At 45.8% G+C, this 27,423-nt stretch overlaps 1 protein-coding gene across 3 annotated transcripts in view; it reads left to right on the plus strand.

Annotated features, from left to right (window-relative positions):
- The window catches only part of PTPRG (protein tyrosine phosphatase receptor type G), a 692,071-nt gene that overhangs the window by 612,483 nt on the left and 52,165 nt on the right, over nt 1-27,423 (plus strand). Inside the window, exons 13-15 of one of the 3 annotated variants that reach the window (XM_073901477.1) lie at nt 394-523; nt 13,155-13,241; nt 25,515-25,606. In XM_073901477.1, the coding sequence (XP_073757578.1) occupies nt 394-523; nt 13,155-13,241; nt 25,515-25,606 (309 nt within the window). Of the gene's footprint in view, nt 1-390; nt 524-13,154; nt 13,242-25,514; nt 25,607-27,423 lie in introns of all 3 variants that reach the window. The other 2 variants (XM_073901476.1, XM_025885589.2) reach the window with 2 other exon arrangements.

The following is a 27,423-nucleotide window of genomic DNA, read 5'->3' on the forward strand; positions in this document are numbered from 1 at the left end:
CAGCCACCTCCCACCACTCCAGTCCCTTTCCGGAGGCAAATGTGATGCTGCGTCCAGGCTTCAGCACATTTCTTCAGTGTGTCCAAAAGCTGCTCTGGGTCGTAATGTTCTTGGAGTGAAGCTGGATGTCACCCTCCCTGAGAACATCTTGACCTCCCTCTGCGAGTCCTTCCCTCTGGCAATTAGAGAAAAAGCCCCACTTGGGTTGAGACTCGGTAGGAAATGGTGCCCGCTGCAGATTGCCTCTCTTGCCCCAGGACAGCCAGAGCAGGCGGCTCAGTCCTCCGGAAAGCACCCCAAAGTGGAACAGAGCTCTGTGTCTTACTCTGGCTCCCCGCTCCCCCTCTCCGCCAGCCCCTGTCCTCTAACTGCCACGGTTTCTCTTTGCAGCAGAAAAGAACACCTCTGGAATGATAAGCCGTCCTTCTCCAGGGAGGATGGAATGGATCATCCCTCTGATTGTGGTCTCAGCCTTGACCTTCGTGTGCCTCATCCTTCTCATTGCTGTGCTAGTTTATTGGAGGTAAGCCAGGCTGCACCTACAGACGGGATGTGGGGGGCTAGGTTCTGCTGTAAGCACCCTGCCCTGGGAGGGGCCGGCTGTGGGGAGGGGAAGCCCAGGGCCTCTCATTCAGTAAGGTGAGGCAGCTGGAATGTGTCTAGGGTCACCACCTGGGGGATCTGCTTCATCCGGAAGCAGCTGGTGGGCTAGAGCCACAACTGAGATCAGGGCACTTAGGAGGAGCTTCTGTGATTGAGCGCCAAAGGAGACTTTGCTTGGGAGTCGGGGACATCCAGGTTCAGACCCCAGCACTGATACTTGCTGGATTCAAATCCCATTTCCCCCTGAAGCTTTAGTTCCTGAACCTGCAAAATGAATGAATAAGCTTCCTAGCATTTTCAGGTTCTCTGGGGCCGTGTTTCACTTTGTGGTATCTGCATAATAACCCTTCTTGACTTTAAGATGTTTGTGAAAGCCTTTTGCTGAAAAATCAGGTGATAGGGAAACATTTAGCATATTATGTGACATTTAATACACATAATATAAAAAGGGCTGATTTTTAAGTCTTCCCTGAATTATCACCGTCCTTGAACTGGTTCTCACTGCTCCCCCCTGGGAAGCCTGCTTGCAGCTTCTGTTTAAAAGTTCTGTGTTTTCCAGCTGCATTCTCTGAGGCAGCGTAACTGAGTGAGGTCGCTGGCCCACTTGGTTGGCCTGGCTACCTTCACCTCTCTGACTACTGTAGGAGGCTTCTGCCCTTGAATGAGCTTCCTCTATGATGAACAGGTGTCCTGTTTCCATCCCTTGCTTCCTTTCTTGCCATTCACTCGGTTAATTTTGAGCTCCTGTTACGTGCCAGACAGTCTTACTTCCTGGAGCTTACTTTTTAGTGGGGGAGACAGGTAAAGCACATAAGATATGTGATACTTAAAGTGATGGTAAGTGTGTAATGGAGAAAATTAAATCTGGAAATGGGAGGGGCATTCTGGACTTAACGTTGAGTATAGTTAAGGAAGCCCTAAGTGGCAAGTGATATTTGAACAAAGACCTAAAGTAGGAGGGAGTCGGATGGGCTCCACTGGGGGCAGGTGACAAGCAGCGGAAACTGCACGTGCAAAGGCCCTGAGGCAGGAGTGTGCCCCGGCACGTTTCGGGAATAGCGAAGAGGTCAGTGGGCCAGGTGAGCATGGGGGAGAGTGGTAGGAGAGAGGATCAGGAAGAGATGGGGTACGTTGCCTTTTACCCTGAGATAAGTAGGGTTTGCAGCAGAAGTGTGCTGTGATCTGACTTCTGGGTTACCTAGCTGCTGTGTTGCAAAAAGCCTGAAGAGGATCAGGGGTGCAGCAGAGCAACCAGCTGGGAGATTGAACAAGTCCCGAAGCAGGTGTTGAGGGGGTAGCAGTGCAGGTGGTAGGACTCAGTTGGATTTAGATATATTTTGAAGGTGGGATCAACAGAATCTGCTGGCAGAAGGGCTGTGGGTCTCTGGGCCCATTCTCCATTCAGTAGAATCAGGGGATAATGAAGGGTTCATCTCTGGCTTCCCCAGGTGTCTGATGGCACCTGCAGCACCGTGAATATTACAGACGGGCTAGATCATGAATTTCATCATGTTTGGGTGAGCCCAGGAACACTAGACTCTCCTCCCTGTTGTGCCTTCTCTAGAACAAAGTGGTTTGCAAACAAACATTGGTCTGGAGCCCATTGGTAAATGGGAAGCTGCCTGACATGGGTTTAACTGAGCACACAGAAGTGACAAAAGGTCTGCACACTCCTCTCTTGGCTCTGTTCAGTACCGTGTCTGTGGTTTTAGTCACGGACCCTCTCCACGGAGGAGTAGAGAGCATACACAGCTGCCCCCTGACTGGACACGGTTGCTTAGCAGCCCTGGCGTGAACAAGTTCCTGCCCTAAGCAGTTGTAGCGAAAACCTCAGGACTGTTTCTCACGGGCCCACCTTGGTCCTCTGCCCATCCAAGAACAGATCACTGGGAACAAGGGCTGTGTGGCCAAGCATCCGCAGAGACCAGGCCAGCCAAAACATGCATGTTGATACTATAAGCTACATAGAGGAAGGGCCTGTGTCCTACAGTAAAGAGAACTTTATTTTTTTCAAAGATTTTATTTATTTGACAGTGAGAGCAGGAACACAAGCAGGGGGAGTGGGAGAGGGAGAAGCAGGCTTCCCGCTGAGCAGGCTCGATCCCAGGACCCCGGGATCATGACCTGAGCTGAAGGCAGACGCTTGATGACTGAGCCATCCAGGCACCCCAAGAGAACTTTAAGACCCTTCCATTTGAGATGCATTTTCCCATTAGAAAATGACAACTGTCTATATTTTCAGAAAACTCGGTTTGAATAGAAAATGTTTTGAATAATACTTGATGTATCAATTGTATGATTTTTATATATACATACCAGTTTGTATATATTCAAAGCTGGATTTAAAATAACCAGAAATTTCAGTGTCGGTGGACTCTGCACACGAGCATTCACTAGACTCTTCCTGCCAGTCCGCAAAAGGGAATATGGAGGAGAACATTCTTACAGATGAAAGTAAAATTGAATTAGTATTAGGATGGATGAGTTGGTTAAGCATGAGAGCAGCCAAGAGGCGACAAGGACCTACTTTCTGTCCAACTTTTTTGTTTCTCATGAATGTGCAAGAAGGAGGCACTGGGGAGCTCACACAGAAAATTGGTAAGTGTGGAAGAGACGTGCATTTCTCACTGGTGGCGTGGTTTTGAAGCTAGGACCAGAGTGCTACTCTTCTGCCTTTTGAGGCACAGCAAGAGCAGGTGATTGCCAGACAGACTTGACATATGTAGAGCATTGAGGCAGATCAAAACCTTCTGGATTGTGTCCTCGGTGGGCAGGCCTGGCACTCAGGGGTTCAAACCAGCTCACTGTGGTGGCCGTTTCTACAACCCAGAGCTGACCCTTTGCAGCTCTTCTGGTTCCTGAGTGTGTTGGAGTCATTGACACTGCCATCGAATGAATTCAGCTCTCTGAATTCTTTTTCTCCACCAGTGTCCCCTTGTACGATGATGATCGTGCTTGCTGATGTTTCCCGAGTCCCCTTTTAAGTGCCAGGCACCACGCCAAGAGCTCGCGTGACACCATCTCCTGTGATTGTTTGTGTAAACCTTAGGGCATGTACCATTATCCCCATTTAAGAATAAAGGACTGGGAGCTCCTGGAGGTCCTGTAGAAAGTGGCGAACTCTGGTTTTGAACATAGGACCTCTTCACTCTAGAATCCATAACACTATTGAAGCATCAAGATGCTGGTCTCCCACCTCCATACTGTGAAAGCTGAGCATGACCGACGTTTGGCAAAGTCAACCAGAGGTGGGATTAGTGAGCCCAATGTGCCACCGCCTTCCTGTGAGCCTCCTCTGCTAGCTTTGACCAGTGGAAGATAAAGGAACTAATGTTTGTTGCAGGCCCACTATGGGCTAAGCTGTGTGCAGTATTCCCATACACCGTGTTGGAATTTACAAAAATCTATTTCAAAGGGCTCTAAGCACAAACGGGCGGCAAATCCGTTGATTCATGGAATGGAACAGTTTGGAGCATCAGGCCCAGCTAGACTGGCGAGATGCAGTGAGGACAGCAGGGCTCGGCGTGTGTTGTGTTCCTGTGTTTGTCTCCCTCTTCCTCTCTGGGGTCTGCTCTTCCTGTGTTGGCTTTTGTTGGTGGCCCTGGCCCATGTCAGACTTCTATCCTCCCATCCCAGTAAAAAGGGAATTTCTCTTTCCTGACAGTTCTGGTTAAATCTGCAGATTGTGTCTCTTAGAACAGACTCTGGTCATTTGTTCACCCCTAGAACCTTCTGAAGCAGAGGGATTAAAGACTTTGGTCAGGCCGGGCTCTTAGATTAACTCTGGAGCCCAGAAGCGAGGTCTTTGCCATCGTAAACCACATGCACTGAAACTGCACACGGGGTGTTTTCCCAAAGGACCCTCAAAGCCCAGCAAGGGGACCAGATGCAGGTGCCAGGCAGACAGAAGCAGCCAGCGTCGGCTCCAAAAGAAGCTGGGAAATTATATGAGGAGGGGAGGGATTTCTGCTGAGAAAAGGGAATTCTGACTTGGATAGCAGAGATGACACATGCGAGCAGGAGGAAAGCCAACAAGGTAGGTACATGAGCTCAGCCTGGTCAGCCTCAGAGTCTCATTGAGGACTCTGTTGCCGTGAACGCAGGGGCCACGGACTGGGAAAATAAGGGCCACTTCCAGTCCCATCCCAGCTGCAGGATCATTAGAGCGTGATATAGCAGTTGAGAAGTGTCGTGGTGTTGAAGAAATGAGAACGCTGTTTCTTCTGTTGCACGGGCACTTCCTCTGTTCATGCGGTCTCTATTGCACCTGCCGCCCATCGTTCTGGGCCTGGGGATTTGGGGATAAGCTCTTTTCTCCCAAAGTCCTTGCAGTCCACTGGGGGAGGCAGACGAGTACATAAAATCGAGTATAGCGCATGTTTGGAGGATGAAATCCAAGGGCTTCATCCAGGCCCTGGAGAAGGGGGTGGGATCAGGGAAAGCTCCCTGAAGGGCTGATGCCCCAGCTGGGTCTTGGAGAGCAAGCAGCTGGAAACGAGCAAAGAGGGTGTGCAGGCAAGGGGCTGGAGAGAATCTGGCCAGTTGTAAGCGGGTACCCGTGTTCAGCATTCACTGGAGCAGAGTATGGAGACAGCAAGAGCCAGATCCTGAAGGTCCTGGGTGCCCCCTGAAGGGATGTGTACCTTACCCGAAGCATGGTGGAAAGGCACTGCGGAACCACACTGCAGGGAAGGCAAGATGAGAAAGAGGCAGTGCTGTGCAGTGGTGCAGGGGTGGCACAGGCCAGACGCACCCAGCCTGCATTTGGAGCCAGCTCCACGGCTCATGACCCAGGGCCTCAGAGCAGGTGTCATTAGCAGGTGTGCAGTTATTCCCAAAGGGGTGAAAATGGGTACTTGGGCGGTAACAAAAGAAGACTGACTCTATATATAAAGCACAGGTATACAGTACACAAATATACAGCATGTTACTGGTGTTAACATTTCACTGGGGGGCAGTGATTAGGAAGCGGTTTATAAAGGCCCCTTGGGAAGTGCACTTGTCCTGATGAGCGCAGGGTGACGTATGGAAATGTTGAATCACTGTATTGTACCCCTGAAATGAGTAGAACACTGTATTCTGTTGACTCACTGGAATTAAAATAAAAACTTTTTTAAAAGGCCCCCTAGGTGAGGTGCCGAGGCGGGGAAAGGACAGAGAAACTGGATCTTTGACAAAATGACTCTGCCACCTTCAGCTTCTCTATCTGCAAAACAATTAAGAAATGTGCCCATTGGGCTCCCATGAGGATTAGGTGTGCACTGTGGGAAAGGGTGATCCCAGTCCCTGGCAGGTGGTAAATAAACAACGATAGCGTCAGGGAAAAATCAGATTTTAATTCTGGGTCCTGGTGTGCCTAGAAAGTTGTTCTTTAATAACATCAGATTTGTCCCCTAAATGTAATCCATGTATAGCTGTACATTTTCCAGTCATAGGTCCTTGCTCAAAACGTTGCTTGAAAATAGCTTTTGGAAGTTCCTTCTTGAGTTCATTCTTTTGAGTATCAGTAGTGCCAAGTATTTATCCTAGAAATAGCTAAAAGTCACATGTCTGGAGCTAAATATAGTGTAAATGTAGGTGAACCAACTGAGAACCACTTTGGGCCAAAAAAGGAAAGGTTAATGAAATGGGTTCCGGTGATACTCCCAATGGGCCTAGAGGCAATTCCAGAGGAGCCTATCCCTAAGTAACCAGATTAGAGTCACGACTGACCTACCACCCACCCCACTTTGAAGCCCAGTGGTCTGCCTCATTCACTCAGGAGTGGCTGCATTAGCTTCAGTAGCTGCTGCAGACGCACCCAACACCCTAGTGGCCTCATCACTTGAAGTTTATTTGTCACCTGTGTATGGTCTTGTGGAGCTGGCAGCCCTCTTGCACCTGCAGCTTCTCTTTCTGGGACCTGTGTCCCAGAACATGGCTGCAGCAGGGGTAGAAAAACCAAGGAGGCACCTCATTTTCAACTGCATGACCCCCAAGTGGAATCCCTCCGTACCATTCACTCACCATGGGCCAGAGATGGTCACACAGCCCCCAAGGACACATGCTAAGGTGGAGAGCACACGGATATTCCTTGAATGGCTGGAAGTATCCTTAAGAATTCAGACCCACTGGCATCATTTAGCAAAGAGTAGATTTCCTTAAAGGAACAACTTTGGAGGTCAGTCATTAGATGATTCTCCTTACTTCACATTTGGCCCAAACTAAAAAGTATGGTAGGGACCTGTTCCCCCCACCCCCCAATTGGAAGATTCGTAGAGGCCCACTGGGGACTATTTGAGCAGTATGTTTACAGGCAGCAACGTGAATCTGTGCAAGAAACTTATTTTTGAGTATTGGTTAGCTCAGATGTCACAGGTAGGATGTTAATAGTTCTTTCTTAAATGCTCCTTGCAGGGATCTGCACTGAAGAGCTGTAGGGACCAAAATCCCTAGCCATACTGAAATTGCTGTGAAGCTCGCAAGAAATACTTGCAGAATGTTTTGGAGCCAAGGTTGGGGTTGTAGGGCAGCTAATACAGATAAAATCAATAGTCACGGTTTGTGTTCTTTTGCAAATGGTGCCCCGTGTGCGCCTTTTAAGTATTGTAATTCATATGAACCATGCGATGGTTCAGAGCTATGAGAGTCTACAGAAAGGAGGGAGAAGCAATAAATCGAATCGTTTTCGAAGTGTGCCATCTTGGCCTTACTACTCAGGATGAAACCAAAATGCACCTTTTGAATTACAGTCAGGAAGTGCATTCCAAGAGCTCCAGATCCCCTGTCTTACCAAGACAAGCTGTTTACACGGCACCAATGTGCTGACGTTCCTGAAGACCGCGAGTCGCACAGCTGCTGCCACTCAGAAAGAGGAGGAACATTTTTGGAAGGTTTCTTTCTGATTTGCATAACTTGAGGTAGAGGCTGGGCGAAGAACTCTGCAAGCAGCCCCGTCACCATGCTTCGGCTTGCAGCTTCTGCATTCACTTGTTCTGTAGCTTAGCTTAGCTACTGTGAGCAAGACGTTAGTGTCCACTGAGAATTGGGACTATTGACACGTCATTTAAAAAATTTTTGTCCTGGGGGCACCTGGGTGGCTCAGTCGGTTAAGTGGCTGCCTTCAGCTCAGGTCATGATCCCAGGGTCCTGGGATCGAGCCCCGCATCAGGCTCCCTGCTTGGCGGGGAGCCTGCTTCTCCCTCTCCCTCTGCCTGCCTCTCTGCCTACTTGTGCTCTCTCTGTATCTCTCTGCCAAATAAATAAATAAAATCTTTAAGAAAAAATTTTGTCCTGTAATTTGGAGGAAAATTGCTTTAAAGGTAGCTCTTTTCTCTTTGAGCAAAATCGCACGCCTAAAATGAGTTCGTATATCTTAAGGATAGAAAAGATACCTTTTCTTGAATCTTCACCATACTGCGGTGTGCTTAGCAGATGACATTGCCACCTAATCAGCATTTAGATCCTAGGAATTCCTGCCTTTTGCAGATCAGAAAACCAGGGCTTGGTGAAATCAGGTGACATGCCCAAGTCACAGTGTTAATCTTTGGTGGATCCTGGATTTGAACCCAGCCACTTTTTTAATCATTACCTTATTTTGCCTAAATGAGGAGTAGCATGTCTGGAGGCATTTACTTCCTTCCATGGCCTGTTTTGATAGCATGTTTGTTTAAAAAAAATCCTATGGTTTGCATTTGCCAAAATCACGTGGAAGAAAACTTTACAGGACCAACTATAATTTCAAGGGTTCGAGAAACGGAATTAAGTTTTGATGTTGAATCAGATAACCTGTATGTTCTTATTCCGGCTAATCATTGCTATAGTACCTTGATGACAAGCTGAGCTTCTTATTGACCATAATTCTAGCTTGAAGAACTTTCCAGAAACATAGAGCAGCTTTATTTGTTATTTTTTTAGATTTTATTTAATATTTGGGGCGCCTGGGTGGCTCAGTCGTTAAGCGTCTGGCTTTGGCTCGGGTCATGGTCCCAGGGTCCTGGGATCGAGCCCCACGTCAGGCTCCCTGCTCCGCGGGAAGCCTGCTTCTCCCTCTCCCACTCCCCCTGCTCGTGTTCCCTCTCTTGCTGTCTCTCTCTCTGTCAAATAAATAAATAAATAAATGTTTAAAAAATATTTTATTTATTATTTGACAGAGAGTGAGAGAGCACAAGCAGGGGGAGCAGCAGAGGGAGCAGGCTCGATCCCGGGACCCTGGGTTCATGACCTGAGCTGCAGGTAGCTGTGTGACCCACTGAGCCACCCAGGTGCCCCCATAGAGCAACTTTAATTCTAAGCTTCAGACGGCTGAGTTAACTAAGACTCTGGAGCAGAAAACTGGAAACTCTAAGTGGTTACTGTAACATCTGACCCAGGTTTGTTAGTTCGACATTAGGAGAGTTTCACGATCTGATCTGAGAAATGTATGTCCGCCTTCAGCCCGTGATCGAGGCATCTGTAAATTCTGTGGCAAATCAGTCAACACCAATTTTGCCTCATAGGCAGAGAGAAAAAAGGTCTCTCTTACTCCCACCTTTATGCTTGGAGAAATTTTGCCATGGGCTGGTGCCTCCTCATTAAGAATGCGATTCACGAAAACAAGTGAGTTTTGTTGATAATGCAGGGGTTTTTTTTTTTTTTTTTTTTTTTGCTTCCCTGGACGTTTAGTGGGAGACAGCGTAATAAATCGGAGGGGATGCAAACCCCAATTTGTTGGGGGGGGGGGATTGTGTTGGTATAATGAGGGCTCCAGAAAACAGATACATGTGAACGTTGAGAGTGGGCATGTGGTGATACCCCCCCTCCTGCTCACGGAGTGACTGAGCACATGTGCCCCCGTGATGCACGGATCCCTCCTGGATTCTCGTGGAAGCAACAAGGATAGAGCTGCCGTGAGCCCGGGCACAGGCTCTCCATACATCTGCTCTAGCGGCCAGTGCTTCCAACTTTACTCTCTGATGACTGCATTCAGTCTAGGTGTTTGTCCCCCTCCGTCCCAGGGAAGTCACAAAGGAGACGGATGCCATTAAGAGTGTTTTCGCCCATGCATGTGACCGTGAACCATAGCAAAGGGTGAACACTCATCACAATAACCAGTAATTGTTGAGTTGATACAAAGCACACGTTCTATTGAATCCTCCTAGCTGACCTAGGTGGTAGCTAAGGGGTCACGACTGCATCACCTTCTTCTCAAGGGAGGAAACCGCTTCCAGAAGGGGAATGACTTGCCCAGGATCACAGCGCTGGTATGTTTTAGAAGTATTCAAATCTAGGGTTTTATTTTGTTGACCTGAGACCCTTTATGGCTGGCCTGTTTATTCCTTCCTGAGTTGCTTGTTTATTCAAAGATGTTTTTAAAGCATCTAGCTTATGCCAGGCACGGGCTACTCAGCGAGGAGACCGAGTTCCTGTCTTCAGGCAGCTTGTAGGCTAATGGGGAAGATGAGCAGGTGAAGAAAGGTAATCCCAAATGCAGGTCCAAGACCTGTTTTATTCAGCTGATCTACGGTTTTCAAAAATCTCGTTTGTTTTGAAAATAGGAAGATTTTACTTAAAACCCCAGCTGTCTGGGTTCTCGTGATGAATCGGGTGAGGTGGTAACATTGTTGTCATGTTCTCCTGTGGCATTAGTGGGCTGGATAGAGCTAACCACGGGGACATCTTTTGGGGGTGAGGGGTACCAGCTGGCCAGACTGTCAGTCTCTGCCCTCCCTGCAGCCCCCCAGCTGGCCCCTGCATTTGGGTTCCCCTGAGTTGCAGTCGTGACTTAGGGAGACTGTGTTCTGGAATGGACTCTGACCACTGCCAGGGTGGGGCGGGGATGAGTCCGAGCCAGGGGAGGCTCCTTGGAGGAGAGGATGTTGAGCTGTGATTTTCACGGAACAGAAAAAAGCCACAAATGCTCGGGGCAGAGCTCTGTGTCAGAGCTGACAGCGAGGCACTCGGTCACTGCATGATCAGTTTGCCAGAGGGAAGATGCTGTCAGACTGCCCTTCGTCCATGCACAATAAAGGCTGCTTTTGTGGGTAGAATCAGAATCTTTGCTAGGGGATTCGGCTTGTTCAAAGGCACTGGGTTAGTCCAGCATGCTCTTAGGTGGCTTGTGTGCAGAAGGGAATGGGAACGAAGAGTAGGTTTACATGCTTTACTCAAGTCTAGCAAAATCCAAGTTTCCAACTCGCACTTTGTGGTGGCTTTGTGCGATCACCTTTATCTCTTCTGCAAACAGACTGCTCACAGGACCCCTGGTATTCCAGGCATCAGTTTTTTCTTTTAAAACTGGTGATTGCCCATGCCCCTCATCCCTTTCTGGAACCCGTCTCTGTGGCCATATTTCTAGATTTTTTTTTTAATCATTAGGAATAATTTTTACAATTCAACCCTTCAGATCCTGACAATGTGTCAAGCCAGTGGGGAGAGCTAAGGCGCGTTGCATGATGCCAAAATATGGCTTGCCTCGGAGGGCTTGAGTTGATGACATGGTGGTGCTAAGCTGTCTTTGCTCTGAGATGCTAAAAGGCATGGGGGTGGGGAGCCTTCCGAGGTCCCCAGCTGTTCCTTGAGGTGGGCACTGTTTTTCCTTTCTCCCTGCAGCTGTGTGCCGGGGATCTGGGTCAAGTACCAGCTAATGTTGCCGATCCCAGGCAACTTTTCGCTCAATAACCGTTTCCCAAATGGCTACTCGGGGGCTTTTCAGAATTCACAAGAACTGTCAGTTGTTATAGTAACCGGCCCCCTGCTGTCGAGTTGGCCCTGAGATGCCAGTCGAAGCTCTTGGAACAGGCTAACACGTAGTCATTAGACAAAAGCAGGGAGAGATTCGCTGCTGAAGGTTGCCATTTAAACATATTCTGTGATACTTAAAAGAAGGGATTGGTTCTGTTAAGGAGGAAAGAGATGGATACTTTTTTTTTTTTTTTTTAAAGCAAACTGACTTTTCAGGAAAGGGAAATGCCTATGTTGAGTCTCTGCTACACAACCAACACCTGTCTTTGGATTTCTCACAATTAAGTGTCCTCTCTCCCAGGGTCGATTGTGTCCTATGGGCTTGCTCAGGTGGCCCCCTCAGTTATTCAAGGTATTTTACTGGTTTTATGGCATTTGCTTCTCAGCGAAGTGTTGTCAGTTTACGGGTGGTAGTTTTAAACGCCTGTGATTGTGTGTGAGGAAAAGCTGCGGAGATAGCCGGCTCTGCTCCAAAATTCCCGAAAGAGTAAATCTGGCAGAATTCAGAGTAGGGCTAAGGGTTGAGAAGAAGTCTAAATATTTTAGGAAGCTGCAAATTTCAAGTTTCTATGAAGATTTGCAAAAACACTCCCAACACGCTCGTGATTTCTTCAGATTAATGTTCATCGCTGCACCGAGTACGTTTGTGATGTTTTGAGGACAGTTGTTGTAGTTCCAGAAGGTACTCAATAGAGGGAGACAGGGAGTTCTGAATTATAGCACGCTCCCTGCCCCCCACCCTGACCCACCACACACGCTTTCTAATCATATTCCCCACTTTCGGCTTCTCCAAGTTTTGGTTCCTGTTCCAAGAACTTTTACCCAGTATAGAGGCTAATGATTCTCAAAATAAATGAAAGGTGGTATTAGAAGAGAAACCTAACACTTGAGAATTCAAGGATGTTCATCCCAGAGTAAAAACTACCAGGTAAATCAGAAGCTCTCCAGTGTTCTTTGGAATCACACACCTGAATTCAGAGTTCTGAGTGGGGCTCAACAGAACTTCCAATGAAAAGAGAACTTTGCTACAAGCGAGTTTGCCTTTGCTGTTCTATCAACAAGAGTTTGGGAAGAATAGGAATCATTCCGGTGTGAAATCCTATATAGCCTAGGTTGTTAGGGCATTAAATGTAATTAAGTAAACACCTTCCAGTGTTCCTGTGGAACAAAAAATAAATGTATCTTTCAAAAGCTAGAAACAAGACTCAAATGCTGCCGTTAACTAAGTTTTAAGGGGAAACTGAATATTAGACCTAGTAGATAATGGTAGACTGCTTCTCTGAGGTGTCTCTCCCACCAGTTCCCCAGTCTGGTTTGTGAATCAGTAAAGTGTCTGGAGATGAGAGGCATGCATGGAGAGAAGACAAAACCCTAGTTGGTCTAATGGCACCACATTCACATACAGTTGCGACGGAGGGGAGGTTCCGATGATCTCCAGGATATTCCTCCTTAGTTCTGTTGACTTTAATGGTGTTTTAAATGATCGCATTTGCCAAAGCATCACATCAAAGGTGGAAGGTTAGATATATGAATGGGAAAATCCAATCATGATTGGATTTGTGATATCCCTACCTACCATTAAGACCAGGAGTCATATAGGTTTCTAACCTGTAACAACCGCTTTTAAGAGCAAAGTTCCCATGTGGTATTACTTAACTAAGCACAAAAAAACCTTGATAAACCCAGTCCCCTTTGTGTGTAGGCTTTCTCTTTTGAAAATGCCCCAAATTGGGACCAGTGATGGGTATGTCTGTGTTAGGTGGGAGGGAGGGCATTCATGTGGAACTCTTGGTGGCCAGTTGAAAGTACTGTCTTCTATACCTGTTCTCTTTTGTTTTTTGTCTATTTAGAGGGTGTAACAAAATAAAGTCCAAGGGCTCTCCCAGACGTTTCCGTGAAGTGCCTTCTTCTGGGGAGAGAGGAGAGAAGGGGAGCAGGTGAGGGGCGGTCAAGCTTAAGGGGGGATGCCTCTTTGGCCGGGACTGGCTTGCTGGATTTTTGTTTTGTTGCTCTGGGGATGAAAGTCCTTTAGACAGCACAGTGCTGCCATTTACCTCTCTTACCCCAACTCCCAAAAGTTGAGAATTGCAAATAACCAACACAGCTTGTGGGTAGCTGGTAGCAATGAAAGTATGTCCCACGTGTGCTTGCTTTGCTTTATTTGGCAGTTTTGGGGGGTGTTTTTATTTCTAGAAGGGGACATACTGGAATGTTCTATGTTGATGTGTCTGTATGTCAGTTGCATCCATTATCTTTCCAAAATTTCAGATGTTTGCATGTTTCAGAGCTTTAAAAAAAAAAAACACAAAAACGCATGCATTAAGCCTTACAAGTGAAAAATATCCTTTAGAAACCTAAATGTATAAATAAGCTAAGGAAGAAGAGTAGGAAAGGAAGAGAGAAGTGAGCAAATGGGGGATATAACGTGTTTTTCCATAAGAGTGGAATTTTTTAAAAATGAAAGCATACTCGTTCTAGATAGCTTGAAGACTGGGAAAAATTATTGTCCTGATGTACAGTAAACCTTTAGAAGTCCTGGTCATGTGATCTTAATCACCCCACATGAGCCTCTTGATAATATTTTTATAAGGCTTATCTAGGCAAACTCTACTTAATATTAATGTGGTAATTAATATTTTAATATTGCCAATTAGGATAACTCACTAATATTGTGTTGTGAGTAGTTTCTTATTACTTTCAATGAACCAATTTATAGTATTTACCTTAGAATCTTTACATGAAATGATTTGTCTCTCTTGGTTGAGGATAAGTCAGATTATTGAGATGAAATTTTAGATACCCATCGACTCTAATCAGGTGTACTCATGAGGTCTGAGAAGGTAGAGTACACGAATTGTGGAAGATGAATGAGAAATTCTATGATCTACCTTCTTTTAAGCTACATGGTGTGGCTTTGGCCTTGTAGGGAAAAGGGGTAACTGCTGACACCGGTAATGTAATTATTCTTTCTAAGATCTTTTTACTTACTGAAGACTTCAGTGTTCTAATCTGTTTCCAAAACTCCAGTGGTAAAGACCGAAATAGAATCCCCTCTGTATAGCATTAGATTCCAAGTTCTAATCTTAGAGTACCTTCGACATTATGTAAATGCCTAATATTCATGCCCAGTCTGTTATACATATGATGTGTTTCTGACTGTAACACTTTAAAAAGTGGATCACCTCAGGGACACCACAGAGATAATGCGCATCTGATGTCTACATTCTCTTCAGACATGATACTATAGCTAGGTGGCCCGTGGTTAACTCTAACTTCTGTTCCTAGCCCCAGATGTGGGAGTGGGCTTATTATAGATGTATTTTAGTTCCTAGGAGGGTGTGTTTTGTTACAAGGTGCTCAGTCTCTCTGGTTTCTTCTCTGCTTCTCAGTGCCGGAAGCTTGGGGGTAGCACAATGACTTTCATTTAGATCTAGAAGTCGAGCACTATCTTGGGAAGCTACAAGTGTTTATAGAATCCACCTGATTATGGATCCCATATTTTACTTTGTTGATAATACAGTAGTAAAGATAGACAGGCCTTGGCTCGGGGAGAGAGGTTCTCACTGCGGCTCTATCTCTTCCTGGTTGTGTGACCTTACACAACTGAACAAAGCCCTCTGAGCCTTGATGTCCAATGATAGTTCCTTTTCATGGGGTTGTTGCGAAGAGGAAATGAGGGGAGTACATGTGAGGTGCTTAGTGTATGTAATATATTTCCCCATCCAAAGGATGGGCAACGGAGACTCTGAGAAGTTCCTTGACTGGGCTCCCCTCTTGGGTGGCTGAGGTGGGACAGCCCCGTGGCGGTCTGAGTCCGGAGCAGTGCCCCTTCTCCTCACTGCTGGATGGGCTTTGCCAACCAATCCATGATGAAGGGTGGGTCAGATAGAGATCCTGTCCTCCGGGGGCCTGGATCTCCCCTACTCCTTATGCCGGCTGCCCTGCCATACTCTGTTCCTCCAGAGCTTACAGTTTCTCGTTCCTCTTGATAGCTGCGTGTGCCGAAGACCACCAGCCCACTGTCCCCTCTCCTCCCGCCTTCTATATCCCGGGAGCATTGGCAGCAGCCTCTGACCCAGTTCTCTCCTCTGCTGCACTATAAAAAGCCTCCCAGAGAACAGGGGCCCCACCCTCCCCTGCCAGGCTGCAGATGCAGCGGGGAAGTGGGGCGTCAGCCTCTCATCTCCTGCCTTGGCCTCTTTCTTCCACTCTCATTTCCTGTCCTGGTCTGCATCCCATCCAAAATGTGGCAGGGAATCAGAAGAGCCCAAAAAGCTGCCCGAAGAGCAATCCTCCAAACAGTTACAATAGCTCTTGCAAAGTCTGTGCACATAAACCCGAGGGTGATATCCATTCGCCCATTTGGTCTGACCTCACTTGCCTTGAACCGTCCCCGCGCACAGTGGGAGGAGGAAGCCTGTGCAGTCTGAGGGTGGACAGAACCCTTAAAGCAGACACTGGTTACGGGAAGTGACAGCCAGTTATCCCCCCAGAACAGAGAAGAAAAAAAATAAATAAAAATCAGACCCATGGATTTAATTTTTCCAAAAAAAAAGTAGTTGATTTAAGTTTTGAATAGGTAATACTTGACGCAGTTGAAAGTCAAAGAGCTTCATATTCTGTATCCCCCTCCATCTCATCTGGTCACCTACCCACCTGACTCCCTCCCTCCTCATAAATAGGTAACCATGACTGCTGGTTTGTTGTCTCTTCTTCCAGACATTGGGGGCGGGTGTGTAAGCAAATAGGAACCTCTACCCCCAGATCTCCTTTTACACAGTAGAACACTGCGTACTCTATCCTACACCTTGCTTGTTTCACTTAACGTGATTTTCCTCTGTGCATCAGTGGCTTCCTCGTGTTTTCCAGAAGCACACTATTCCTTTGTATGGTTGTCCTGATTTATTTCACCAGTCCTGTATGGCTGTCCTTTTGGTTGTTCCTAGTCTTTTGTTATTACAAGAAGTACCAAGGTGAATAACTTTATGTCATTGCACAAGTGGAGAAGTCTATCTGTAGGATAAAAGTCGGGAAATGGGCTCTGTCAGGAGCGACAAGCATTTGTAATTTTGATGGATGGCACCAAATTGCCCTCCCCGGAGCCATACCCACGGTGGCTTCTCTCAACAACACGTGAGCCCCTGTTTCCCTACACCTTACCCAGCATGGTGTGGTGTCAAGCGGGGGTGATTTTTCCAGCCTCATGGGTGGGGGGAAAAATGGTGTGTTAGTATAGTTGGAATGTGTTTTCTTGTATCATGAGTGAGGCAGAGCATCTTTCATGTTTGTGTCCTTTGTGTTTCTTTTGCTCTAAATTGTTGGTCTTTTGCTCATTTTTCCTTTGCATTGTTGGTCTTTTTCTAATCGAGAGAGATGACTGTCAGCAATCAGGGTTGCAAATATTTTTTCCTAATCTGTGGTTTGTCTCTGAACTCTGTTTCATGCTGTTTCTTCGATTTCATATACTCAGATTTACCCATAAACTTCTTTTTTGGTTTCCAGATTTTGAGTCCTTGTTAGAAAGTCTTTCTCCATTCTGAGATGACTTATTTTAGTACTTTTATGATTTCAAAGTTTAATGTTAAACTCCTAAATCGTTTGGAATTTGACCTGGTTGATAGTGTGATGTCCAAATCAACTTTTCTCTTTCCCGGAGGGTCCCAAGTATTTAAAAAGTACTACCATAGGGCTGTTTAGTGAAAAGACATGTCATACCTTGCTAGATCCTTAAAATAACACTCTTCCAGCTGAAGGCTGACCGACTTAGCATATTAATGAAATAGTCGCCAAAAAGTGTTTACCAGAACATTGTACGTTACAGATGTTGAATCATGTGTAATGAATAAAACGTGAGTTTACATTTCCCACCTCCTGCCCGAAAGGAGTCAGACCATCCTGTCCCCATGAACTACTTCCATCCGTGGTGGATTGTGTCACTGCCTTGAAACAGTGGCAAGAGGAGAGGTGGAGAGTCCCTTAAGCCTCAGTTCAGAAATTCAGAACATTCCAGGCCAGCGTTCTAAGTGTGGGACAGCTACCTCAAAGCCCCCGACTTCAAGCCTTCTTTTCTGGGTAAAAGCTCGGAGGACTGGGAAGTGCAGTCTAGAGCTCCCTTGCTTAACACCAGCCACGACGTAAAAACCGCCCTGTTCAGGTTCTCGGTCCACTCAAAATGTGGTTTATGAAATGACCACTGCTGTCTTATCTCCTGGAAAGCATTAGCAGTATTTCCGTCATTCCTACGACTCTCCAGGGATTGCTTGGCAAACTTAATATTTAGCATGAAAGTGTATTGTGCTGAAACCACTTAGGTGTATATAATTTAATTTCCTCCCACATTCCTTAGATGCTAATTGCAGGCACTTCGTATCCTCCCATGAAATTCTCGCTGCAGAAATCATGTTTTTGTCAACTTGCAGCTGTAACAAGAGTTGAATGGGCCATCTCTCCTGACCATGTGAGACCCAAAATATTTTGAAACCTTTTCTCCTCATTTAATATACATATCCTCTCTCACACCTCATCCATCTTCATGGTTGGGTACACTTTTCCTCTTTCCTTTTTCCCTTCATCTCCTCCTCACATCTGACAGGCTGTAGTTATCCAAGGTATGACAACCCTGTGTCCCGGGATTTCCAGAATTGCCCTGAGGTGAAATATGCCATTTGATTATTCCCCAAAGTACTTTGATATTTGTCAGATCACATGTGCCTTTTACGGTTTGGAGCATATGAAAATGAGCAGTGCAATTCTGAATTCTTCTTTCTAGGAGATTCCTTCCTGGAAAGATAATACAAGCATAAACTGAGCTGACAAACAGAATCATTTCACATACAGTAAAGGAAACTGAACAGCAAGTGAGTGGTTGCATCTGAAAAAAATCTCAACTCAGAACTTAGAGTGGGCTCTTTTCCAAGTGGGACCCCTAAGTTATTTCAAGCAGACAGTCCTCTTTGAGGAAAAGCCCAACAACGCCCACAGGCTTTTCCTTCTATTGTCTTTGTCACTTCAATTTCTAGAAACATTTTGCCCTAATAAATCAATCCACATCTTTTTAAACACAGCTCTCAATCAGCTTCCTTGAAGGCATGTGAATATTCCCAACTTTCTGTTTATAAGTGGCTCTTATTCATACATGGTTTACTACAACAGATCCATTCACGAAAGTAAATATTAATGTGATTTCTGTACTCAACGGCATGAAAATAAATGGGATTATTAGCAGGCATGGCACTGTAAATTTAGATGAGGGCAGTATATAAATCAGTTAGGATTGCTTAATTAATATGCAGCAGTAGCTTAGCCAACTGCCCGTTCTCGTCTGCAATTAGCATTTTGAGCTGCACACTGCTGACAAACTCCTTGTCACCCTGACATGATTATAAAACCGTTAAGCTTAATTGGAAGATAGTGACTGGGCTTCTGATCCCCACACATTGTTCGGTTATTTTGTCATCCCAGGTTTGTGTAGGACTCTAGGAATGGCGTGATCTGCTCTTCCCTGGGCCCCGGCGGTGGTGATGTGGAGGGTAGTGTTGTAAGAAGCCAGGGGTCCAGAATGAGAACAATGGGACCTCTCATCGCTTGTCTGAAGGGATGTACACTCTGACCCAGATGTCTGTGTAACTCAGAAACCTCTGCTCCTGTAAGCAGGGCTGGAAACGCTACCTTTTGAGGACGCTTTTCGATATACAGTGGTCCTAAGTGGAATTCCAGACCTTTCCAGTATTCAGTCTTTCAGAACTCAAGATCAGCAGTTTGCTTTTGAAAAGTCTCTATCGCCTTGATTATTCCCAGATTCTTGTTAGAGGGGCAGAAAGAGATGTAAGAAAGAATGAAGATAGCAAAGGTTATCTCTGCAAGTATTTGGGGAAAAAACTGAAGCAACAGAAAGGAAAGTCTTTCTGTAGAACTTGGGTCATTCTGGGTGTTCTTCGTTAAGGGTGTGTCTGATTCCTGGAAGGAGATGGGTAGGGAGAAGGGCAAGTCTAGAGATTTCTTCCTCATCTTCGTTTGCTGCATTTTATTTGAATAGTAAGTCTCTGTAACTTGAGTAATTATTGACACTGATAAAGTACTGTCGGAGCCGCTGCAGTCAGGGAGTGTGTCTGTCTGTCTGTCTGTCGCTCTCATCCAGAGAACCAGTTAAATGCCCCGGGCCTGTCCTGTGCTGGCAGCGTGTGTGCACGCGCGCTGTTTGGTGGGGGGGGGGGGGGCGGTGCTCGGAGAATCGACACTCATGGCTTGCTGATACTGGTCAATATGTACTGCATCCTGATGACAAGCAGAGAATCCTTGGTTTTTGAAAAAGCCTCTCTCTCTCCAAAATCTCTCCCTTACCTAAAGGAATGAGAAGGTACTTTTAGAAATCTTAGTCCAAGACCAAACGCTCATGACTGTCCACTTAACGTGTCCATGGGCATTTTATAAGCTCGACTGATCCATCCATGCACGAGGCACCGCACGGGCCCAGACCACAGATGTGGGGTTGGGCTTGAGACCAAGGGAGCTGCTCGCAGAATCCATATCAATTTGATGAGCTACTAGAGAGGGTATCACACGTTATCCTCTTGACTCCCAGTCAAGCCTTTCCTAAAAGTCTTAAAATTTTCCAAAAATGGATGAATGAATGAAAAGTGATACAGCAAGTGTGTTTGCATTTTGCTACTTAGAACTTTTCGTGAGTTGCATGTCTATCTAATAGGTTGGCCATCTTCAGTCAAGCACCAGAAACACTGGGCTTGGATTTAGGAGCTGTGTTACATGAAAAATGTATACTTTTAAACGGTTGACTGTCAATTCAGTGCAGAGAGGCGGTTTTTCTATGAGAGGCACGTAAGGAGTGCAGCCAACTAAGGGACCAGCAAATGCACATCTGCCTTTTTGTTTGCATTCTGGTCCCCGTATCCCTTGAGTTGGAACTGAAGAAAAATTACGTCGTGCCCACTGGGGTGTCTTTCTTGCTGCTATCTAGAAGCATTCAGTGAGTGTCTGATATAACTCTATCTTGGTATTTCTTCACGGGGATGAGTTCAAGAGAGCCGTCTAACTCTGTTTTTCAGTTTTGTTCAAGTGGCAGGACACTTGGAATAAGTACATCAGAACATCCATGAACTACTTAATAAATAAATACAGATTCAATTCCATGACACAAACCAAAATTTAATTGGCTGGCAGATAAGCAGAGCAGTCCACAGCGTAAAGAGTCACTTTAGGAGGAAAAACTTTCACTTGAGGAATCTGCGATCTGAGAAGATATTTCTCCAATATGGGTGGCAGAACACGATGCTCCAACTTCAGGAAATGCCATCCTCTTTCTGAGAACTTAGGTTCCAACAGAAACAGAGCGGAAGACCTTTCAAATTCTTATTTAAGTATGTGAGATGCAGTTTATTTTTTCCTGTATTTGAGAGGATTATGTTAACATCCTTGAATTCTCAGCTACAGTTTTTTTTTTATCCCATCTGGGACCCTATAAATTCTAGATGCTTGCTTTTATGGTCACTTTTAATGGTATGTGCCATCTGAGACGGTTTTATTTCTTCAGTGGCTTTCTTAGAGTACTGAAGACTCTGGAACCATTTTCCCTGTATCACTGTGCTTCTTAACCAGGGACAGTACACACCAGCATCCTCGGGGGAGTTTTTCCAGATGACACAGGCCTGTTCCCCCACCCTGGAACTGCTCAGCTGCAGTCACTAGGAGTGGGGCTCCTCCAGCATGGGTGTTTTAAAAGCTCGCCAGACCAAAGAGATACATATGTACTGCTCATTGATAACCACTGCTTGACTGAAACCCTATTGGCGTGTGCGCGTGTGCATGTGTGTGTGTGTGTGTGTGTGTGTGAGAGAGAGAGAGAGAGAGAAAGAGACTGACTGACTTCAGGACCCTCCAAAACCTAATTTGGATCATGACTAAGCCAGTCAGGGTCATTGGAAAAAACTTACCTGTTCTCAGTTCCTTAGGGGAGACATACGGGTGGCGACAGCAAGGAAGGGAAGGAAAAGGGGGGAAAGGGAAGAATATAAAATATATGGTGGAGATCCAGCAGACAGACTATAATTGGTAATTAAACTTGTAAATGTATTTTTCATTCCCAGCGTGGTCCACTTCATTGTTTTCCTTCCCTTTTTAAGGTATTTGCTAAACAAATGTTCATTGTGAAGTAATGATAATTTTAGAAAATGACCCTTTATGATCCAGAATCTGTTTCTTTCTTTCAAGGAGGCCTTTTTAGAGAATCGGACCTAGACAGAAATTTGAAATTGTATGCACAGGGACCTGCTTGAGCATTTTCAGAAATTCTGTCTCCATTCTCCTGAGCTCAAAATGAGAGACAGCACTACCTCTTCCAATACATCACAGTGGAAACATTTAGAGGCATGAAAACTTGTTTTTCCTTTTCCCTCATTTTCAAAATCCCTGACTTGTTTATCCCTGGACACTGCCGAAGGCCAAAGACAATCTCTCGTGGGACTTCTCTGAAAGGAGTGAGTTCAGACCCAATGTCATGTGGCATTGACCCTGGACCAGCTGATTTTCTTAGGTATTAAACCCACAATGTCTAATTTGCACACAAAAGAGTTCACCTCAGTGTGGTCAATGGTGTTGAAAAGTGGACACCAAACTAGCACCTGGATCAGTCCCTCACTCAAAGCAGACCTCCAGGGGCACCTGGGTGGTTCAGTCGGGTAAGCGTCTGCCTTTGGCTTAGGTCATGATCTCAGGGTCCTAGGATCGAGTCCCGCAGCGGGCTCCCTGCTCAGGGGGAAGCCTGCTTCTCCCTCTCCCTCTGCTGCCCCCTCCCCTTGTGCTCTCTCTTTTTCTTTCTCTCTTTTCTCTCAAATAAATAAATAAAATCTTAAAAAAAAAGCAGACCTCTAGTAATTAGTGATTAAAGGGCTAAATATCTAACCATGTGACACATCCATAAAATCGGGAGGAAGCTAGCATTAATGAGTATGTCAGTTCCTGTTTGTTATAAGGGAGTTAGGTACAGTATGATTTAATTTTGTTACAAACACAACAGAAAACAGCCTGTCCATGTGTCTGTATGTGGGTGGATCTCCTTGCTCCATTTTTGCTGCCCTGTCCCCCCGGCTCATCACATGGCAGCCAGAATGAGCGTTTTGAAGGAGATGAGTCCGACTGTGCCCCTCCACTGATTAAAGCCCTTGGTTGGCTTTCCATTTTCCGTAGATACCAGGGAAACTTGTGGCCTTGGAGCTGCCATGATCTGACTCTTGGCCACCCCTCCCCCCTTGCCTCCTGCCGCCCTTCCCTGCTTTACCTCTCGCTTCCTTTCAGTTCCTCCAGCATGCAAGCTCACTCTGCTCTTGAATGAGTTGCTTGACCTGCCTAGAGTGGTCTTCCCCAACACCTGCCCATGGCTAATCCCCTTCAGCCAGGTCTCTGCTCTGGTGGCAACCTCAGCCCGTCTTACTTTCTTCATAGCCCTTGACTATTTGAAATCACTGGTTGACTTGTTTATTGCAGATCTTCACCCAGAGAAGCACCTTGTCTGTCTTGTTGGTCAGACCGCTCTGGCCCCTCATCGCCGATGATTGAGGGACAATAATAAAAGAGGAAAAGCATGGAAGAATATCCCCCCAAAATGTTAACAGTAATGATCACTAGGTAGAGGATTTGGAGTAACTTTAATTGATTGCTTTTCCTTTTCGTTCATGTGTATTTCCTAATTTTTCTGTTGCCATCGTATATTATGTATGTAATTCGCATGCTTAGCCAGGCTTAAGGAAGTGGCTTTAAAGCTTCTAAGCAATTGTAGAGGGAAGGCATTATCTGCACGCTCCATGCTGAGCAGTGGGTGCTGAGTCCTTATTCTAAGGGAAGATATTTCCCCAAAGTTCTATAGGTAGTTGCCCACCTGAGTCCTCATGTGGGAGGAAAGTAGGTGTGACATGCACCAGGGTACAGATGTGGAGAGCTGTGTGTCTCCTGGATTTCTGACCTTCATCCGCGCTGGTGCGCTTTTCTCTGACAATCACAGGGTTATTTTGCTCCAGGGAAAATCCATTATAAACAGCAACACATGGGGCACTGGGGTGTGATGTGCTTTGGTACACACTGCCTTTTTTTTTTTTTTTTTCCCCAAAGAGAATGCAGAGCCGTTAGCTCCACATGTAACAGTGAGTGAACAGTCTGCCTGCCTTCTTCCAGAAAAAGAATCGACAATATAGTTTATCCTTTCAGAGTCATCTGTCTTGAGCAATGCCTTGGCCAATAGCAACTCTTTGTACTAATAGCTTTATATATTAGAAATTTAACAGGTATAGTAATTATGTCTTAAAACAGGAGACTCATTTGTTGTGTGTGTGTGTGTGTGTTTCCAATTAGTTCGAGTCTGACCTGATGAATTGCATGTCATTTCAGTGTTACAGAGCACTTCTTTGGGCTAGTAAGTTCTTGAATGGTCCGGTTTCTCAACAAAGGCAGGTTTTCCCTAGCTATGACACTGAGCGGTTAAGGTTTTACCTCATTTGTGAAGTCTGTCACCTGTGTTTTAACTTGAATGCTACTTTCTGGAAATCTGTGCAAATTTGAGGAAGAGAGGAATCCAAGATTAGAAAAACTTGATGACTGATTTAGAAACAGAAAGAAGCTACTCCCTCAGACAAGTAAATCGTGTGTGTGTGTGTGTGTGTGTGTGTGTGTGTGTGTGTTTTCGCATGGATTTCCATCATTTTCACATTCAGTAGAAGATCTGGTTATTACCAGAGCCCTAAAACATTTTGTGCATTTCATATCCATGTAGCTTAAGTCAGACTGACTGACGTTCTTTCCAAATTTAGGTAAAGGCAGCTAACGATGAGTGATGAAAACTTGTTTTATTATTTATATTACCAATGCCAGGCATTTGTAGGGGGAAAAAATCATTTTCAGCCCTCTGCAAGAGCAGTCCTGCAAGACGTGTGCCGAGTAGGAGTGACTTATGTTCAGAACCCCCTAATGGCATGGAGCAGCAGTCCAGATTGCTTCTAGAACAGTGCCCAAATGTACAATCGGTTAGAGCTGCTTCCCGTCTGGAAACAGGCACTGCTTAAAGAAAAATGCCGTGCCCAGCAGAATCATCCCAGGATACTTTGGATTCAAAGAGCAAAGACAACTCTGAAGAAAAGTTGACTTACTCTAGTGGTTGGAATGCAGCCCCCAGGAACAGTAAAGCTGCAGTGTGTGTAATCGGGGCTTGGTGTGAGGCGCCAGAGGAGCGGGCTGGATCCCAGGGACACCGAGCACCAGAAGGATGCCGCCTGCTTGGCTCACAGCCCCAGCAGTAGGGCCAGCTATTGTGAAGCCCCTCCGCCAGACGAACAGGGACCCTTCTCTGGTCACAATAGCCATTCACGCTGAGCAGCCTCATTAAATATTCAGCCTGTGCTTCCGGCAGCTCATTAGGGCCGCAATGAGCAGTGACGTGGATGCTGGAAAGCCGAGGGCCGGCCAGCATCAGTAGGCAGAGGCTGAGTGAGCTGCTGATGGCTTTTCTGTGAACTGCCTGTCCTATGATGACCAGTGTTTGCTCCCTGCTTTGCCTGAAGTCCAGGTAAAATAACACAACAGGCAGGGGACACCTGCGAGCTCTAGGTTCTTACCTCCGATGTGGTTTGGCCAGGGCCTTGGATTTTGAGGGCTTGCCCCCTTCAAGCCCTCTGACCCTCTCAGAGAGCTGTCTGTAGCTTCGGGGGCCTTTGCTGAACACTAACAATGTGGTGCTATTGTGTACTTGGGGCTCTTTGATGACTGCGTTTGGGAGGGTTAGAGGTGTGGTTTTGAACTTGGTGCTGGAGGTTTAGAAGATCAAATTACTCTTTTGTAACAGGTCAAATTTAGAAATATTGTGGGGGGGGGGGCTCATCCTAACGGTTTGTGCACCAAGTTTTGCTCCGTTGATGCCAAGTGTTGGTGGATTTGAGCGGTTTACTAGTATGCTTTTCCCTTTTGACTATCAGGAGATGGTATATGGTACAATAAAAACCAAAAGTAAATATTCTTCAGCTCTTGGGGAGTCTTCCGATAGATGGAATGTTGTCCTTCTTAAATCTTGTAACTTTTCCATAGGCTTGCACTCAGTGCTGTGTGGTATTTAAAGCTGGTAAAATCTGTGAAGGAAGAATTGAAAAAAAAAAAAATGACCTCAAAGTGTATTTCTCTGGTCTCACTGTTGGCATGTTTTTCTCTTTCCTACCCAGAAAATGTTTTCAGACAGCTCATTTCTACGTGGAAGATAGCAGTTCCCCTCGGGTGGTCCCCAATGAAAGTATCCCTGTGATTCCTATTCCGGGTAAGTAAGACACACTCTTCTTTCCAGTGGGCTAATTGTTTTTCTCTTTTGTTTGCACTTTTGTGTGACAGCCGTGACAAAATATTATTTTCCTAGCCTTTGAAAGCTTGCCCTAAGAGATCCTTCACTGAGGGGGATTTAATGAAATCTTTGCTCCTTTACATATCTGCAGTGTCATAAAGTCCTCTTCAAGAGGAACAAACAGCTATGAGTTTATACAGGGTAGACTCACATGCAGGGAGGGGAGGTAACAGTAGACAAAAGGGAAAGCACAGATATTTGCAATCCACTTGGACCAGGTTTCATTTTGATAGGCAACTTGGCGCTTACTTTTTTTTTAATCGCAATTTGTGATACGGTTTTCTCGCATTTTCTCCTAAGATTCCTTCCTCTGCAAATACTTTATCTTAACGTTGGAAGTTTTGCTTCTTAGGATTTTGTGGGCAAGTCTAGGGATACACTCTTGGTCCAGGGCAATGGAATATTTCATTGGTCCTCAGGTAGAAAAGATGAAACGCTCAGTTGGTGTTAGGGGTAGGGACTGGTGGGAGACACTCTAGTGAATCCTAGCAAATGCCATAAACAGTAAGAAGTGCAGCAGCTGGTTGGTCGTAGTAGATGGGACATGGGAATTGAAGATGGTCCCACCATGTGTATTTGGCATCCCTTCCTTTTTGCCAGATTTGAACTTGCTTCCTCTGGGTTTATGTACTGGTAAATATCTATCTTTAGATATCTCTGACATCCATCCTCCTGACATTAATTATCTTTCTGTAAACAGAGGCACTACTTTCCTCTAGCGGTGCATCCCACACACCTGCAGCTCCCCTCATTCTCCAGAAAGGTCTTCCCCGTCTGATATGCCATGTATTGTCCTTGTTGGCTTATTGTCTCCTTCTCCTCCAATGAGAGCCTCATAAAGGCAAGTGGGTGTCTCCTTAGTGCTAGAATAATACCCGGCACATAATGAGCATTTTTAATTCTCTGAATAAATGAATTCATGTCAGCAAACCTTTCTTAGAGTTCTTCAGAGGCTCTATCTGTGAAGCTCAGAGGTTACAGTCGTTCTCCTGGTGCCATGGAATGCTTCTATTGTTTAAAAACCTTCACAAGGAGCACCTGCTTTGCTCAGTCGGTTAAGCATCTGCCTTCCGGCTCAGGTCATGATCCTGAGGTCCTGGGATCAAACCCCACATTGGGCTCCCTGTTCAGCAGGGAGCCTGCTTCTCCCTCTCCATCTGCCTGCCACTCCCCCTTGTGAGCACACACTCTGTCAAATAAATAAAACATTAAAAAAAACCTTCACTAGGTGCAGTTATGGTAGGGGAGTTAATTGAACCTTTATGTGTTGGTATATGTGAAGTCACCTTTGTGTGTCGGTATATGTAAGTCATTAGGTATTGCTGGAGTTGACCATGTTTTCTCCATTCTGGTCACCTTCTCTCACGAAAGCTTGTCACACAGAAACAAGAGGGGTAGCAGAAAAGTCTCTGGGTAAGTTCCCACTGGATCATTTCATGGCTACTAACCCATTCCCAGACAGACAGGATAGGTTTTGTGTTCCCCTCCTTTCTTCTTCACTGACCCTCACCCTTGAGTCTTGGTAGAGGAAATTGCACTCCTGCCTTTGAGAGGAGAGGAAGCAGACAGGAATCCTCAGTCTTCCACTTGCATGAAATAAGTAGTTTTGTCCAATCTGCAGGATTCATGCGCTAGCACGTGTGTATAATCATTTTCCTCTTGCATCACCTAGAATATGTGTTGACCTCTGGAAAATGCCTAGGAGCTTCTCTCTCCTCTGAACTGAGTCATCTGAC

The sequence above is a fragment of the Callorhinus ursinus genome, unplaced genomic scaffold (genome assembly GCF_003265705.2).
Source record: "Callorhinus ursinus isolate GAN/ISIS: 27379988/994484 unplaced genomic scaffold, GSC_fseal_2.0 scaffold15, whole genome shotgun sequence".
Taxonomy (NCBI): Eukaryota; Metazoa; Chordata; class Mammalia; order Carnivora; family Otariidae; genus Callorhinus; species Callorhinus ursinus.